This window comes from Bos indicus, chromosome 14, assembly GCF_029378745.1.
Source record: "Bos indicus isolate NIAB-ARS_2022 breed Sahiwal x Tharparkar chromosome 14, NIAB-ARS_B.indTharparkar_mat_pri_1.0, whole genome shotgun sequence".
NCBI classification, from domain to species: domain Eukaryota; kingdom Metazoa; phylum Chordata; class Mammalia; order Artiodactyla; family Bovidae; genus Bos; species Bos indicus.
This window is the reverse complement of record NC_091773.1, coordinates 51,892,196-51,911,476: the sequence shown is the minus strand read 5'-3', so window position 1 is coordinate 51,911,476 and position 19,281 is coordinate 51,892,196. Positions and strand designations below refer to the sequence as shown.

Sequence of the window (19,281 nt, the reverse complement as noted above, 5' to 3'; positions counted from 1 at the left end):
AAATTTGATACAAGTAGAATTTAGAAGTTCTCATTGGAAAAAAAAAAGTAAGCTAAATACGTGAGTTGGTAGTACATATGTCAATTAATCTGATGGGAGAATCCTTTCACAAAGTATACATATATTAAATTATCTCATTGTATAATTTAAAATGTCTTATTTTTTTCATCAATTACACCTCAGTAAGTCTGAAGAAAATTTAAAAAAATAAAAAAGAAAGGAAAATAGATAAAAATACTAGAAGAACACACACTTTTAAGAATTAAAATACAGGGACTTCTCTGGCAGTCCAGTGGTTAAGACTTTGTGCTTCCAATGCAACAGGTGTGGATTTGATCCCTGGTTGGGAAGCTAATACCCCATAAAGTGTAAGGTGGGGCCTAAGAAATACATAAAGTACTATGGAATAATGGGACTACATGTATGTTAGTTCAGTTACGTAACTGAGTAGTGAATAATTGTGGGTTTTGCTTCATTTAAGGTCTTGGGTTTCAGAAATTTTATTAGCTAATTTTAAAGCATAATATATGTGAGAGTATTTGGAACAGTTCTTATTACAGATACAAAGAGATTTCTATATTAATATGTGTTTTTAGGAAAGATTTGAAGGTCAAGACCTCAGCACATACATCTTTGTACTCTTCTATAGATACTTCATTTACATATTTAGCACTCTAACAAGGTACTATGCTTAAAATAGTTGGCATTTGTAGGAAGAACTATATATTTACATACCTTTTCTATATTTTGTCTTAATTTGTTTTCTATAGTCACTTTTGAAATGCCTACCATAGTACAAATATTCTTGTTGAAGAAGGAAAAAATACCAACTAAAAGCATCTTTAGACAATTTGTTCCAATTGAATCCAACACAAAAATAAATACACAAAAACTTCAAATAAAGCCATGCTGCTGCTGCTGCTAAGTCGCTTCAGTTGTGTCCAACTCTGTGCGACCCCATAGACGGCAGCCCACCAGGCTCCCCCATCCCTGGGATTCTCCAGGCAAGAACACTGGAGTGGGATGCCATTTCCTTCTCCAATGCATGAAAGTGAAAAGTGAAAGTGAAGTCACTCAGTCTTGTCCGACTCTTCATGACCCCATGGACTGCAGCCTACCAGGTTCCTCCGTCCATGGGATTTGCCAGGCAAGAGTACTGGAGTGGGGTGCCATTGCCTTCTCCGCAAATAAAGCCATAGTCATTGCTTAAACTGCAGTAAAATCATCAGTATTTTCACAAAACAAACTAAAGTAGAATAGTAAACTGCTTTCTTTTTTTTTTTTTTCTTCAGTAAAATCGTCAGTGTTCTCATAATGGAAAATGTGACTATAATCACACTGAAGAAATAATGAAGAATCATAAAAATAAATTATCTCTTCTATTTAACATTTTGTTGCTAGTAATCAAATGTCACAGAGATTATTTCGTACTGCAGCCTAAAGTAATTCTGAATCTCCAGGAGCATGCATTTATTTTTGCCCAATAGCAAGTTATTTGAATGACTGCACATCAAATTTTGTCCACATGAGACAATTGCTACTGTCAGTTTGATTGTTTTCTTGCATGTGGTATCAGTGAACACTGTTGAAACTCTGAAGCCAGAGACTAAATGTCCCCCTGCTGCCAAAATTTATATGTTGAAACCTAATATCCAATGTGAGGTTATATGAAGGTGGGGACATTGATAGGAGATTAGGTCATGAAGGTAAGCTCTCATAAATGCGATTGTGTCCTTATAAAGGAGGCTCCTGAGAGAACTCTGCCCCCATCTGCTATATGTGGACACAGTAAAAAGATGGCCGTCTATGAACCAGAAAGTGGGTTGTCAGCAGACACAAAATCTGCTGCCACCATGACCTCTGACTTATAGCCTCCAGAACTGTGAGAAATATATTTGTTGTTATAAACCACTCAGTCTATGCTATATATATATATATATATATATATATATATATATATATATATATATGTATGTAATTACAGCAGCCTGAATGCACTGATATACCAGGTAGTCCTCTACACAGTGTTCTACACCTCATGGTATGCCCTTGCTAACATCTGCAAAGACCTCCTCCTGCTGGCATGTTTCAGTTGATGTGTCTTCATGCACATTCAATTTTTCCTCTCCCATTATAATTCATGCAACATCTAACAATGTTAACACAAGCCTCTGTGTTAGGTATTTTGGAAAATCCACGATGAGTAATAGTCGCTGCATTCAAGGAACTTAAATGACTTTGAGCATGTATTGAGTGTGTGTGTGTGTGCATAATGGAGAAGGACAAGAAGGTGTTCCAGGTAGAAATAAAAGCAGTGAAAATATATTTTTTTCCTGCTTTTTACAAACTATAATATAAAATGTGGAGGATTTTTCTGCATGGTCAATTTTCTAAGTCCTTTTTATACTGTTACCATCCATTTCTAAAAATATCACCTTGTTGTTATATTCAGTATATTCCCTTCTTTCATTATCCTATGGTGTCAGTTAGTATTTAGATTTTCATTATTAAGAGCGGAAGGTACAAGAACAAATTTGGAAAGGTATAAGTTCCTGGTTGTAGAAAAGTTTGCTCAAGGAAAATATCTTATATAATAGTCTGACAGCAGGGTGGCAGTTTTAAAGAATCAATTGTTGACTAGTTAAAAAACATGTATCTTCAGCTAAGTAGCTTGCCAAAACATATAGGCCAGTGAGCTGAGAGCAATAATAATAACCTATGAGAAAAAAGAAAGCTACATTTTCTTAAAGCTGGTGTGAATATTATGCATTTAATATTATTAAAATAAAGAAAATATTAATTTAAAATATATCAGCACAAAATAGGTTATGTATGTGTGTGGACATGCATGTATATTTAAATTACACATATTTAAAATAAAAAGATGTCCCAGGGAAGAGTGCTGTTAGAACATACTACCAATATATCTGAGAATTAAATTTTACATTGTAAACAGATACAGCACACTCAAATTATTTTTAAGTTGCTGAATTGCAAAAATGATATGCTTTGTACTTCAGGGAAAGAAATCATAAAAATTATTTTTAAAAAATTTTTCATAATTCATTTTTAGAGGATTATTTTAGCTGTTGAACATGTTATGACTATATGGACTATATTTTTTATGGAATAGAATATCACAATCAATTTTAACTTTTAGAACCTAAATATTAAAAGAAAACTGGAAACAGAAGCATCATGTAATTCCAATGCTTAATTCAATTCCATGACGTAAATAAAATAGGATGGATTTTTCCTTTATCTGTTAAATATTTTAAAAACTGAGATATCATGTGTTTATTAACCTAATCAGAACTTATAAACTTAAATATATAGACTGAATTCATCCCCTTAAAAAATACTTTCAAATGTGATATTACATGGGTCTCTGTTAAATGAACACATTGTCCATGTTTTACTATGTTCCTGACTTTCAGCATATCTAAATTTTTAAGTAAATTTATTAGTTTTAATGCCAAAAGTTAAATCTCTAGCATGTGGATCACACTTAACAAAAATGCAAAATGGAATACATAGACGAGTAAATACATTGCTAAATAAAATGTTTAAATGGAGACTATTTTACCCATTAGAACAGCATTATTTCAAATAAATTATTTTCAATTAATTTTTTAAAAATAATTTGTTGACAATTTATCATGCCATATGCAATACTTTGAGTCTGAACAAGCTCCAGGAGATGGTGAAAGACAGGGAAGCCTGGTGTGCTGCAGTCCGTGGGGTCGCAAAGAGTCAGACATGACTGAATGACTGAACAATAAAAATTCAACACTATTTTGAAACTTGGGCAAGATAGACCCCTTCCCTGATCCTTTCCTCTGACCATTTCTGTAGCCCACCTCTTGCCCAGGGTTGTGCCTGTCCACACCCCCTGGGAGATCATAGATTAATTTCCAGCTGCAACATGGTAAGAACAGAAAATAATAGGAATTAGGACTAAATCTTTTAAACTTCTAGAGTAATTTAAAAGAATAATTTTGTCTGGTGAATTTCATAATAAAAAATTGGAAATGTATTTATATGTGTTTTTATTTTATTTTTCTAAATTTTTTTGTTTCATTTTGTAAAAGTATCAGTCCAAAACAAATTAAAAATAAAAGCAAATCTTTTATTTTACAGTTTGTTTAAAAAGTACTGTTCTACAACTCCCTGAAAACTAGTACCCCTGGAATTTCCTGCTTCCTGGACCCTCATAAGCCTTTTTCCAGGTCCATGTTCTCAGGGTCAGAACACAAGACTGTATGTGCACTCTAGACCCAGGGGGCACCATTTGCAGGGAGGTGTGGGCAGTTAGAATGTATAGTCTGGGAAGTCTGTATGCATCGTGAAGGACAGAGCTGAGTTTGGGAATAGAGGGTGACCAGGTGCAAGCAGGGGCTGGGACCACTTCCTCATGCTTCCATGTTCCAAAAAGAAAATGTACAACTGTGCTCATTTCACAACTAGCAACATTATTCTCAAAATCCTTCAAGCTAGGCTTCAGAAGCACATAAACCCAGAACTTCCAGATAAACAAGCTGGGTTTCAAAGAGGCAGAGGAAACAGAGATCAAGTTGCCAGCATTCGTTGGATCATAGAGAAAGCAAGGGAGCTCCAGAAAAACATCTACTTCTGCTTCATTGCCTACACTAAGTCTTTGACTGTGTGGATCACAAGAAACTGGAAAATTCTTAAAGAGATGGGAATACCAGACCACCTTACCTGCCTCCTGAGAAACCTATGGGGTCAAAAGGCAAAAGTTAGAACTGGACATGGAATGACAGACTGGTTCAAAATTGGGAAAGAAGCATGACAAGGCTGTATATTGTCACCCTGCTTATTTAACTTGTATGCAGAGTACATCACGGGAAAATGCCAGGCTGGAATCAAGATTGCTGGGAGAAACAGCAACAACCTCAGATATGTAGATGATACCACTCTAATGGCAGAATGTGAAGAGGAACCTCTTAATGATGGTGAAAGAGAAGAGTGAAAATGCTGACTTGAAACTCAGCATTAAACAAACTAAAATTATAGTATCCAGTCCCATCACTTCATGGCCAATAGAAGGGGAAAAAGTAGAAGTAGTGACAGATTTTATTTCCTTGGGCTCAAAAATCACTATGGACAGTGACTGCAGCCATGAAATTAAAAGACATTTGCTCCTTGGAAAAAAAGCTATGACAAACCTAGACAGCATATTAAAAAGCAGAGACATCACTTTGCAGACAAAGATCCATACAGTGAAAGTGATGGTTTTTCCAACAGTCATGTATGGATATGAGAGTTGGGCCATAAAGAAGATAGGGTGCTGAAAAATCGATGCTTTTGAATTGTGGTGCTGGAGAAGACCACAGTCCTTTGGACTTCAGGGAGATCAAACCAGTCAATCCCTAAGGAAATGAACAATGAATATTTATTGGAAGGACTGATGCTGAAGTTGAAGCTTCAGTACTTTGGCCAACTGATGCGAAGAGCCCATTCATTGGAAAAGACTCAGATATTGGAAAAGATTGAAGGCAAAAGAAGAGGGCAGCAAAGGATGATATGGTTAGACAGCATCACTGACTCAATGGACATAAATCTGAGTAAACTTCAGGAGATAACGGAAGTCAGAGGAGCTTGGCATGCTGCAATCCAGGGCATTGCCAACAGTCGGATACAACTTAGCAACTGAAAAACAAAGGCAACAGTTTGAGTGGATACAATTCTATTAGGTTCTCTTATCACAGAGTCTTGAAGTTCAAAGGAATTTTGATCTAATTTCAATTTTGTAAAATCTCTGTTAGCTACTCAAACGACTTTTATCTGAACACTTTTAGGAGTTAGTTGGGGCCTCTTAGGTGGCTCAGCAGTAAAGAATCCATATGTCAACGCAGGAGATGCAAATTCGGTCCCTGAGTCAGGAAGATCCCCTGGAGGAGGAAAGGGCAACTGACTCAAATATTCTCTCTTGGAGAATTCCATGGACAGAGGATCCTGGCAGGATATAGTCCATGAGGTTACAAAGAGTCAGACACGACTGAGCACATATGTACACAGGAGGTAGGTGCTATCTAAGTTCTGCTGCAGTCATCTTTACCCAAGGAAAAAAGAGTTATATTTTCAGAAATATGTAATTTTGCTCTGAGGAAGAAAAACATGTTTAAGATACATATCTGTGGTTACAGACAAATATAAAAATAATCACACAGACTTTTCAAAATTAAGATAATTTCTCAGAGTGAAAGAATTATAAGTGAAGAAGTAGAACTCCTATGCAAACTAGGGACAATATGATAACAGGAACATGAGAAGAGGGAAAATGTAACTTTTTCTTCATTCATTCTGCCAGTAGCAGATAGTCTGTAAGATACAACTAATTCCACTTGAATTCACAGGGGTTATAAAACTTCTTCTCATCAACATATTTGTTCTTTATCTGGTCTTATGTTGTGTAGCTAACTTTTGGATCACTCTAAAAATCAATTATGAACCTATTTTTTTAATTATATTTCTGATCTGCTACTTGGTCTGATTCATACAACACAGGGATTTTAAAATTATTTAAAATATATTCATGTTATCTTCCAAAATAAAAGGAAATAGAGACAACATCTACACTTCATAAGAATTAAAAAAACCCAGCAAATCCACTAACAAAATACTTAGAAGATTTTCTTTGAAGTAACTAAGGTCAAATGAGCATGGGCTCAAAATTCTCAAAAAAAGAAGGAATGCAGAAAATTATGGACTGTGACATGTTTACAAAGAAGTTCTTTCAATTAACAGAGTCCTTATTCTTTTAGAAAATGTATGGCTTATTTAAAATATTAAGGGTTTTCCTCTTAGTATCTAAAATTATAGTTAAGACCATTGCCCTTTATTGTTTTGAGATTTACAAAAACATTATATATATGTATATATATATACATATATATAATTTTGAGGTCTAATCTAAAAATGTGTGGTTGTGTGTGCATGTGTGTGCACTCATCTCATAGTGTTCTGGTTATTTAAATGTAATATATTATCTTTCTGTCTCTTAGGTCTCCCTCACTCTCACTAAGGGACTAATTTAGATGTACCTATCAGAAGAACACCTACATATATAAAGCAGATGTTAACAGACACAGTGGGAGGGGTTCAGAAATTTATGTTTTATAGAGTGCATCAAGTAATTGTGATTTGCAAAAGACCCCATTTTTGAGAAACACCACATTGATAAAGCCTGAACTGCAAATCAACAGCTATGAAAGAGATACTGAGAGAAAGCATATCATAACCTTTTGAGATTTATCACATGAAAACAATACACTAGCCCTGAAAATTTTTTCTTGCCCCTATCCGAGATAGATTATTGGAATGGATAGCCAAGGATTAGGTGACAGACAAGTTCCTAAAACACAGAGTGAAAAAATACAGTATATACTATTTCCATGACTGCAGGCCATGAAATCAGAAGATGCTGTGCTTCATGAAAGGAAAGCTATGACAAACTTAGCAGCATTTTAAAAATCAAAGATTTCACTTTGCTGACAAAGATCCATATAGTCAAAGCTATGATCTTTCCAGTAATCTGTACGGATGTTAGAGTTGGACCATAAAAAGGCTGAGTGCAGAAGAATTGATGCTTTCGAATTGTGGTGCTGGAGAAGACTCTTGGGAGTCCCTTTGACTGCAGGGAGATCAAATCAGTAAATTCTAAAGGAAATCAACCCTGAATATTCATTGGAAGGATTGATGCTAAAGCTGAAGCTCCAATACTTTGGCCACATGATGTGAACAGCTGACTCATTAGAAAAGACCCCGATGCTGGGAAAGAATGAAGGCAAAAGGAGGAGGGGAGCAGAGAATGAGATGGTTGGATAGCATCACTGATTCAACTGACATGAACTTGGGCAAACTCCGGGAGATGGTTGAGGGACAGGCAGGCTTGGTGTGCTGCAGCCCATGGGGTCACAAAGAGTTAAGACACAACTTAGCGACTGGACAATAAGTTCCTAACATTTCCCTTTACTTAATATAAGTTCATCCTTTTTTTTCTTTTTTCTTCACATTAAGAACCTTTGCAGTATATTAGCTCAACTCTGAGAGCTATTCACTGCTCTACTACTACTACTGCTACTACTACTACTTCATGTCAAACCACTGATTAACTTTCACAGATACTGATGATGACCAGGTATGATTAAGCCTCCAATAAACTGCAACACCCATCAGTTTTTAGTACTAGTAGTACTCTCTCTGGGCAATTTCATAATTTTTTTTCCCCCACTCTATTCTATTACTCTGTGAAGGTAAAAGTATTTTCCAAAATAAGGCCAATCAGCCTGTCTGTAATTTCACCCTAGGCCCCCTTCTGGAAATGGATTCTAAGTAACTATGTGTGGATCAAGTATATTAAGCCTTATTAAAAGGACTAATAAGTATACTATATGCAGATTGATGATAATAAATAATATACTATGCTCTTTCTGTTGGAGGTAGTGAGAAGAATCAATGAAAAAAAAAAAAAAAGGTAAAATTTCACAAGAAACTGATAGACTAAATCAAGAAAGAAACATTGAGAACTTACACTTGGAGCACTGTCCTTGGGTCTCCAACTTCACCCCCATCACCAATTGTCAAGGTATCATAGCCAATTTCCAGGTCAAATTCTTCAAAATTTATCTGGATAACCTACCAATGAACAGAAACAAGTATCTCAAATATATCTCATTATATATTAAAAGCAAACAAGAGAACAAAGGCAGAAAAACATTAAAATGCCCTGCAGACATATTATGTATCTATATGTCCATAGCTATCTATATAAGAATTTCATACTATGACAGGAAATCATATAAGAATACTTCTAATGTTCACTCATTATAATTTTTATTTATAGTATCATATCTTCTGTAATAATTTATCAATGACATAACATAGTTTCTGTTTATAGAACATTCTTATCTGAGGAATTTGAATGTAAATCTAACTTGAGAAGGTTTTATAAAAAGCACATGTAGGTGGAGAGTGGTTTACTGTAAATAAAAATAAGCTAGCATGGAAAAGCATAGAGTATAAAATTGCCACTAGATAGTAAAGCTTAAAAAATGTTAGAACTAAATTTGAACCTAGATCACTAAATTTAAAGGCATCAGGATTATTTTTGTGTATTCTTTGGTAATAGAATCCCTCATTTATATTATATTTTGCCAGCAAAATTGGGAGCACAAATCTTTGGGAGACATATTATATCATGATAAGCAATTTAATATTAGTTCTTATCCAAATATAATCCTGTACTTATTTATTGTTTATATATTTATGTAAAAGTTCATATTTAATTAAATTGCAATTCTTAAATTCAAAACCTAATATAACATTTTAGAGAATAATTTAATTAAGAATCTGTACAGAAGAAATTACATAAATATTGTCCTATAAATAACTATGCTTAGAGCAAAAAGTAATTTATAATAAAGTTTCAGAAGAGTTGAGGCTACAATAGTACTAGAGAAAAATGAAAAATGCCTTAATTTTTTAAATTATTTAAATTATGACAGATTCCATATCCTATTTTTACCTTTTTAACAAAAACCCCAACTTTTTATTGTGTCTATTTCTTGATGTTTTAAAATTATTTTTATTAGCATTAATTAAAACACATGTATACACATAGCAGATGCATGTTGATGTATGGCAAAACCAATACAATATTGTAAAGTTAAAAAAATAAAAATAAAAAAAAATAAAAGACACTTGCTCCTTGGAAGAAAAGCTATGAAAAATAATAATAATAATTAAAACATCTGTTTTGGTCATGTTTAATACAGAATATATAAAACACAATTTTAAATGGCTATGATTTAAAAGGAAAGGTTTGCCTATTCTACATTGAGTTAAATATAAGTACTCTCAATTAATAATTTTCTATTAATAGAGATTTAGTTGTTCCCATTGCTTTTGCTATAATAAGCAACATGGTTATTTTCTGGCTCAAATCTACAAGTATATCTCTACATTAAGTGTGTACTTATGAGTATAATTTCTGAGTAATAACACTCAAAATTAAATTTCAAAATATCATGCCATGTGGTTTGAAAACTATCTTATCACTTTAAATGTCCACAACTTGTGTACATTATATTCCATTAGTTCTACAAATCTAGAGGGTATAAAAAGTGAAGTTTTTTTTTGCATTTTCTTCATTAGTAATCAAATTATCTTTTTATGTTTGCCATTTATTTTTTTTTTTCAGGTTTTCTGAACCATCAGTACTGTCTTTTTCTGAAAGTTTTCCATCATACAAAACCAAAACCTGTTACCATTAACCAATAACTCCCCGTTTTCCCCTTTCCCCCTTATCCTGGTAACTTCCAATATGCTTTTTAACCCTACAAATTTGCATATTCCAGATATTTTATGTAAGTGGAATAATACAATATTTGCCCTTTTGTGTCTGATTTACTTCACTAAGCAAAGTCTTCAAGGTTCATCTGCATTGCAGAGTGTGTATCAGAACTTCATTCCTTTTATGGTTGAATAACAGTCCATTTGTTTGTTGTTCAGTCATTCAATTGTGTCTGACTCTTTGTGAACCCATATACTGCAGCATGCCAGGCTTCCCTGTCTTTCACCATCTCCTGGAACTTGCTCAAACTCATGTCCATTGAGTCAGTGATGCCATCCAACCATCTTGTCCCTGTCATCCCCTTCTCCCCCTGCCTCCAGTCTTTCCCAGCATCAGGATCTTTTCTAATGAGTCAGATCTTCACATCAGGTGGCCAAAGTGTTGGAGCTTCAGCTTCATCATCAGTCCTTTCAATGAATATTTCAGATTGATTTCCTTTAGGATTGACTCGTTCATACTCCTGCAGTCCAAGGGACTTGCATGTGAAAGTGAAAGTCGCTCAGTCGTGTCCAACTTTTTGCAACCCCATGGACTATACAGTCCTGGAATTCCCAGGCCAGAAAACTGGAGTGGGTAGCCTTTCCCTTCTCCAGGGGATCTTCCCAACCCACGGATCAAACTCAGGTCTCCTGCATTGCAGGCAGATTCTTTACCAGCTGAGCCACAAGGGAAGCCCGATACTGCAGTTGAAAAACATCAGTTCTTCAGTGCTCAACCTTCTTTATGGTCCAACTCTCACATATATACATGACTACTGGAAAAACCATCGCTTTGACTATACAGACCTTTGCCAGCAAAGTAACATCTCTTCTTTTCATTACGCTGTCTAGGTTTGTCATAACTTTTCTTCCAAGGAGAAGCATCTTTTAATTTCATGGCTGCAGTCACTATCAGCAATGATTTTGAAACCCAAGAAAATAAAGACTGTCACTGTCACAAGAAATAAAGTCCATTGTACATTTATACCTAATTTGGTTTAACCATTATTCAATTGATGGGACACTTGGCGTGCTTCCATCTTTAACCTATGATGAGTATTGTTATTATGTAGAATGGTATAAAAGTACCTATTTGAATCTCTGTTTTCAATTATTGTATATATGCCTAGGGGTGAAATTACTGAGTCATAAATTTAACATTTTGAAGAACTATCAAGCTGTTTTCCAGAACTTTTGAACATTCAAAATTTCTACCAGGAATTCACGAGGGTTCCAACTTCTCTATATACCTCACTGCTTTTTGTTTTGTTTTTATTATATCCATTCTTGTAGCTTACTGTGGATTTAATTTAATCTTTCTAATTAATGATGTTGAACATCTTTACATGTATTTATTAGCCATTTGTATGTTTTGGGTAACTATCTATTTGAGTCCTTTATCCTCTATAACTTATTTTTTTATCTTTTACCTCTTTTTAAATTAAGTCATTTGTTATATTGTTGCTGAATTGTAAGAGCTCTTTACATATTCTAGATATTAATTGCCTATATCAGCTATATTGTTTGCAAATATTTTCTCCCATTGTGTGAATTATCTTTCCATTCTTATGATAGTGTGCTTTGATGCCTCAAAAATTTTAATGTAATGAAGTCCACTTTATTTATTTTTTATTGCTGTTGCTTGTGCTTTTGTGCCATATTTAAGAAGCCACTGCAAAATCCCATATCATGTTATTTTTTTCTTCTATGAATTTTATACTTTAAGCACTTAAATTTAGATTTTTGATCCATTCTGATTTAACTGTTGTATACAGTACAAGTAAGAATCAAATTTAATTCTTTCTGCATGTGGCTATCCAACTTTACCAGCACCATTTATTGAATCTCCTGCATTGCAGGTGGACTCTTTACCATCTGAGCCACCAGGGAAGCCCAACTACAAGAAAACCTCCCCTTATTGCACTTTGCTTTATTGTTATTGGCAGATATTTTATATTTTACCAACTGAAGTTCTGTGGCAAAACTGTTAAGCAAGCTTACATTATCATTTCCTTTAAAACAGCAATTGTATACTTTATGTCTTTGTGTCATGTTTTGATATTTATCACAATATTTCAAATGTTTTTATTACTCTTACATTTGTTATGGTTATCTGTGCTCAGTGACTTTTGATATTACTTTGTAATGGTTCTGGGTAGCTACAAACCATACCCACTTAAAACTGTAAACTTAAATGATAAACGTCAAATGTATTCTGATTGCTCAACTGACAGCCTTTTCCGCATCTCTCTTTCTCTTTGAGCTTCCCTATTCCCTGAGAGACAATATCATTGAAATTAGGCCAACTAGTGACACTACAATGGCTTATAAGTGTCCAAATATAAAGAGGAGTCCCACATACCTCACTTTAAATCAAAAACTAGAAATGATTAAGGTTAGTGAGAAATGAATGTCTAGAGTCAAGTAAGGCCAAAAGTTAGGCCTCTTGCATCAGTTGCTAGTTGTAAATGTAAAGAAGCTGTTCTTGAAGGAAATTAAAAATGCTAGTCTAATGTACACATAAATGATAAGAAAGTGAAATAGCTTTATTACTGATATGGAGCAACTTTTAGTGGCATGAATAGAAGTTCAAACCAGTCACAACATTCTCAAAACCAAAGTCTAATTCAGAATAAGGCCCTAAACTCTCATCAAGTCTCATGAAGGTTCAGAGAAGTGAGTAAGCTGCAAAGAAAAGTTCGAAGCTAGCAGAGGTTGGTTCATAAGGTTTAAGGAAAAAGAACCATGTCCATAATATAAAAGTACAAGGTAAACAGCAGAAGCCGCAGCAACTTATCCAGAAGATCTTGCTAATACAATTAATGAAGGTGGCACAGTAAACAATATATTTTCAGTGTAGACAAAACTGTTGCCTGTGTTGCAAGAGGAGTGAAGTGAAAATTGCTCAGTCATGTCTGACTTTTTGTGACCCCATCAGTTATATACAGTCCATGGAATTCTCCAGGCCAGAATACTGGAGTGGATAGCCTTTCCCTTCTCTAGGGGAACTTCCCAACCCAGGGACTGAATCCAGGTCTCCTGCATTGCAGGTGGATTCTTTACCAGCTGAGCCACAAGGGAAGCCTGTGTTGGAAGAAGGCACTATCTAGGATTTTCATAGCTAGAGAAGAGAAGTCAATGCCTGGCTTCAACGTGCAACCTGACTCGCTCATTAAGGGTATGCTGTTTATTTGCTCAGTCATGTCCGACTCTTTGTGACCCCATGGACTACAGCCTGCCAGCTCCTCTGTCCAGAGGATTCTCCAGGCAAGAATACTGGAGTGGACTGCCATTTCATTCTTGATGTTAGGGGTATAGGTAGCTGATTTGAAGCCAATACTGATTTACTGTTCTGAAAATCCTAGAATTCTTAAGAAGTATGCTAAATCTATTTTGTCTGTGCTCTATAAATGGAACAGTAAAGCCTGAAAATAGCACACCCGTTTACAATACAGTTTACTGAATATTGTCAGTCCACTGTTAAGATTTACTACTCAGGAAAGAAAAAGATATATTTTAAAATACTATTGTTTATTGACAGTGCAGCTGGTCACTCAAGGGCTCTGATGAAACTATAAAACAAGATTAATGTTGTCATGTCTGCTAAAACAACAGCCATTCTGCTGCCCATGTATCAAGGAGTAATTTTTATTTTCAAGTCTTTTTAAGAAAAAAATTTTATAAGGCCATATCTGACATAGATGGTGATTCCTCTGAATAGATCTGGGTAAAGTAAATCCTCTGATAGATTTGGGTAAAGTAAATTAAAACCTTTCTGTAAAGGATTCACCATTCTAGATGGCTTTAAGAACATTTGTGATTCATGGGAAGAGCAAAATATCAACATTAATAGAAGTTTGGAAGAAGTTGATTCCAACCCTCATGGAGGACTGTGAAGGGTTCAAACTTCAGTGGAGGATGTCACTGCAGATGCGATAAAAACACCAGAACTATAACTAGAAATTCAACCTGAAGGTGGAACTGAAATGCTACAGTTTCATGGTAAAACTTTATGATGAGGAGTTGCTTCTTATGGATGAGCAAAGAACATGATGGAATCCCTTCTTGGTGAAAATTTTCTGAAAATTGTTGAAATGAAAACAAAAAAATTAGAGTATAAAAACTTATTTGATAAAGCAGTAGTAGTATTTGAGAAAATTAAGTCAATTTTGAAAAGTACTGTGGATAAAATGCTATCAAAAATTGCCTGCTACAGAGAAATCACTGGTGAAAGGAAGAATCAATCAATGTGGCAAATTTCAATAGTGATGTATTTTAAGAAATTGCTACAGCCATCAACTTCAAGGCAAGAGGATTCAGCAGCTAAATGATTATGACTCACTAAAGGCATAGATGATGGTTAGCTTTTTTTTAAAAAAATCAGATCAGATCAGTCACTCAGTCATGTCCAACTCTTTGCGACCCCATGAATCACAGCACACCAGGCCTCCCTGTCCATCACCAACTCCTGGAGTTCATTCAGACTCACGTCCATCGAGTCAGAGATGCCATCCAGCCATCTCATCCTCTGTCGTCCCTTTCTCCTCCTGCCCCAATCCCTCCCAGCATCAGAGTCTTTTCCAATGAGTCAACTCTTCGCATGAAGTGGCCAAAGTACTGGAGTTTCAGCTTTAGCATCACTCCTTCCAAAGAAATCCCAGGGCTGATCTCCTTCAGAATGCACTGGTTGGATCTCCTTGCAGTCCAAGGGACTCTCAAGAGTCTTCTCCAACACCACAGTTCAAAAACATCAATTCATTGGCGCTCAGCCTTCTTCACAGTCCAACTCTCACATCCATACATGACCACAGGAAAAACCATAGCCTTGACTAGACGAACCTTTGTTGGCAAAGTAATGTCTCTGCTTTTGAGTATGCTATCTAGGTTGGTCATAACTTTCCTTCCAAGGAGTAAGCGTCTTTTAATTTCATGGCTGCAGTCACCATCTGCAGTGATTTTGGAGCCCAGAAAAAAAAAGTCTGCCACTGTTTCCACTGTTTCCCCATCTATTTCCCATGAAGTGATGGGACTGGATGCCATGATCTTCCTTTTCTGAATGTTGAGCTTTAAGCCAAGTTTTTCACTCTCCACTTTCACTTTCATCAAGAGGCTTTTGAGTTCCTCTTCACTTTCTGCCATAAGGGTGGTGTCATCTGCATATCTGAGGTTATTGATATTTCTCCCGGCAATCTTGATTCCAGCTTGTGTGTCTTCCAATCCAGCATTTCTCATGATGTATTCTGCATATAAGTTAAATAAGCAGAGTGACAATATACAGCCTTGACGAACTCCTTTTCCTATTTGGAACCAGTCTGTTGTTTCATGTCCAGTTCTAACTGTTGCTTCCTGACCTGCATACAGATTTCTCAAGAGGCAGATCAGGTGGTCTGGTATTCCCATCTCTTTCAGAATTTTCCACAGTTTATTGTGATCCACACAGTCAAAAGCTTTGGCATAGTCAATAAAGCAGAAATAGATGTTTTTCTGGAACTCTCTTGCATTTTCTATGATTCAGCATTTTTCTATGATGTTGGCAATTTGATTTCTGGTTCCTCTGCCTTTTCTAAAACCAGCTTGAACATCAGGAGGTTCACGGTTCACATATTGCTGAAGCCTGACTTGGAGAATTTTGAGCATTACTTTACTAGCGTGTGAGATGAGTGCAATTGTGCGGTAGTTTGAGCATTCTTTGGCATTGCCTTTCTTTGGGATTGGAATGAAAACTGACCTTTTCCAGTCCTGTGGCCACTGCTGAGTTTTCCGAATTTGCCAGCATATTGAGTGTAGCACTTTTACAGCATCATCTTTCAGGATTTGGAATAGTTCAACTGGACTTCCATCACCTCCACTATCTTTGTTCGTAGTGATGGGGAAAACCACTAGACCATTCAGGTATGACCTAAATCAAGTCCCTTATGATTATACAGTGGAAGTGAGAAATAGATTTAAGGGCCTAGATCTGATAGATAGGGTGCCTGATGAACTATGGACTGAGGTTCGCGGCATTGTACAGGAGACAGGGATCAAGACCATTCCCATAGAAAAGAAATGCAAAAAAGCAAAATGGCTGTCTGGGGAGGCCTTACAAATAGCTGTGAAAAGAAGAGAAGCGAAAAGCAAAGGAGAAAAGGATAGATATAAACATCTGAATACAGAGTTCCAAAGAATAGCAAGAAGAGATAAGAAAGCCTTCTTCAGCGATCAATGTAAAGAACTAGAGGAAAACAATAGAATGGGAAAGACTAGGGATCTCTTCAAGAAAATCAGAGATATGAAAGGAACATTTCATGCAAAGATGGGCTCAATAAAGGACAGAAATGGTATGGACCTAACAGAAGCAGAAGGTATTAAGAAGAGATGGCAAGAATACACAGAAGAACTGTACAAAAAAGATCTTCACGACCTAGATAATCACAATGGTGTGATCACTGACCTAGTGCCAGACATCCTGGAATGTGAAGTCAAGTGGGCCTTAGAAAGCATCACTACGAACAAAGCTAGTGGAGGTGAATGAATTCCAGTTTTTACAAATAAATTATTTTTAAAATGTTTTTTAGTGTACATCTCTCTCACTTGGTTAAATTTATTCCTAAGTATTTTGTTTATTTTTTTAAATTTCTTTGAGGTACAGTTTATTTATAATGTTGTGTTAGTTTCTGTTGTAGCACAAAAGTGACTCACCTATACACATTATTTTTCTTATTCTCTTCAATTATGGTTTATCACAGGATATTGAATGTAGTTTAATATCTGTACAGTACAGTAGAACCTTATTAATCCATCCTATATATACTATTTTGCATCTGCTAAACTCCAACTGCCATTCTTACCTCCCCTATACCCATAAAGTATTTTATAATTAAAGATTACCCATTTTTTAGGCATAATTTTATTGTACACTTAATAGACTACAGTATACTGTAACATACTGGTTCCAAATAGGAAAGGGAGTATGTCAAGGCTGTATATTATCACCCTGCTTATTTAACTTATATGCAGAGTACATCATGAGAAATGCTAGACTGAAGAAACACAAGCTGAAATCAAGATTGCCAGGAGAAATATCAATAACCTCAGATATACAGATGACACCACCCTTATGGCAGAAAGTTAAGAAGAACTAAAGAGCCTCTTGATGAAAGTGAAAGAGGAGAGTGAAAAAGTTGGCTTAGCTCAACATTCAGAAAACTAAGATCATGGCATCCAGTCCCATCACTTCATGGGAAATAGACGGGGAAACTGTGGAAACAGTGTCAGACTTTATTTTTCTGGGCTCCAAAATCACTGCAGATGATGACTGCAGCCATGAAATTAAAAGACGCCTACTCCTTGGAAGGAAAGCTATGACCAACCTAAACAGCATATTGAAAAGCAGAGACATTACTTTGTCAACGAAGGTCCATCTAGTCAAGGCTATGGTTTTTCCAGTGGTCACGTATGGATGTGAGAGTTGGAGTATAAAGAATGCTGAGCACAGAAGCATTGATGCTTTTGAACTGTGGTGTTGGAGAAGACTCTTGAGAGTCCCTTGGACTGCAAGGAGATCCAACCAGTCCATCCTAAAGGAAATCAGTCTTGAATATTCATTGGAAGGACTGATGCTGAAGCTGAAACTCCAATACACTGATGCGAAGAGCTGACTCATTTGAAAAAACCCTGATGCTGGGGAAGATTGAGAGTGGGAGAAAAAGGGGACGACAGAGGATGAAATGGTTGGATGGCATCACTGACACAATGCATATGGGTTTGGGTGGACTCTGGGAGTTGGTTTTGGACAGGGGGGCCTCGCATGCTACAGTTCATGGGGTTGCAAAGAGTTGGACAGGACTGAGTGACTGAACTGAACTTTTACTGTAAACATAACTATTATATACACTGCAAAATGAAACAAAATAAAATGTTGTGGGACTCAATTTACTATGATATTTATTTTATTTAGTTAAAGCTGAACACACATTATCTCCAAGGTATCCCTGAATTATCTCCCCAATGAATGGTTTTGGCACCTCTGTCAAAAAGTAATTGATCATGGATGGGAGGGTTTAGTTCTGTGCTCTCTTAGCTTTGTTTATCTGAGAATATCTTGATTTCTCCTTCCTCTCTGAAGGAGTTTTGACAGGCATATACAGGATTCTTGGTTGACAATTTTGTTTTCATTATTTAAAGATTTTGTTTTCCTCATGTTTCAGCATCTTTTCTTCTTCTTCTTTTAGAAATCAACTGTTAATATTTTTAGGATTTCTTAAAGAGTCACTTTTCCCCCACTGCTTTCAAGATTCTCTTTGATTTTACCCTTCAACAATAGGACTATAACATGTTTAGGTATGGATAACTTTAAGCTTATCCTACATAGAGTTTGCTGAGCTTTATGGATGGATAGATTCACATTTCTCTTGAATTTGTGAACTTTTTGGTCATTATTTCCTTCAAATATTCTTTCTATACTATTATTTCTATCTTCTTCACCTGAGAGTCCCATAGTACATTTGTTGTTCCATTTGCTCATATTCCACAGTCCCTTTGGTTCCTTTCATTTATTATTTTATTTTTTGTTCTTCAGACAATAATTTCAACTGTTCTATCTTAGCTTATCAATTCTTTCTTTTGCTGATCACACCAATTATGAAAACCTTCCAGTATTTTTCTTTATAAATTTCAGTTATTATAGTTTATAGCTCTAGAATTTCTACTTGGTTTCATTTTTATAATTAATATCTTATTGATTTCTCATTATTCATATATCATTTTATTCATATATCAAAAATCATGCTGTTTGAGCATAATTAATGCAATTGCTTTATATTTTTGTATAATAATTTCAATGACTGAATGTCTTCAGGGATATTTTCTGTCAGTTTATTTTGTTCCTTTGACCATATTCTCTTGTTTCTTTGCATACATTGTGATTTTCTTTGTTGTGGCTGA

The 19,281-nt window shown here is 35.5% G+C and overlaps 1 protein-coding gene across 7 annotated transcripts in view; it reads right to left on the bottom strand.

Annotated features, from left to right (window-relative positions):
- Nucleotides 1-19,281, bottom strand: part of CSMD3 (CUB and Sushi multiple domains 3) — a 1,461,887-nt gene that overhangs the window by 657,557 nt on the left and 785,049 nt on the right. For all 7 annotated transcript variants that reach the window (XM_070802767.1, XM_070802766.1, XM_070802772.1 and 4 more), the window contains one exon: nucleotides 8,558-8,661. In XM_070802767.1, coding sequence (XP_070658868.1) covers nucleotides 8,558-8,661 — 104 coding nt within the window. The remainder of the gene's footprint in view (nucleotides 1-8,557; nucleotides 8,662-19,281) is intronic.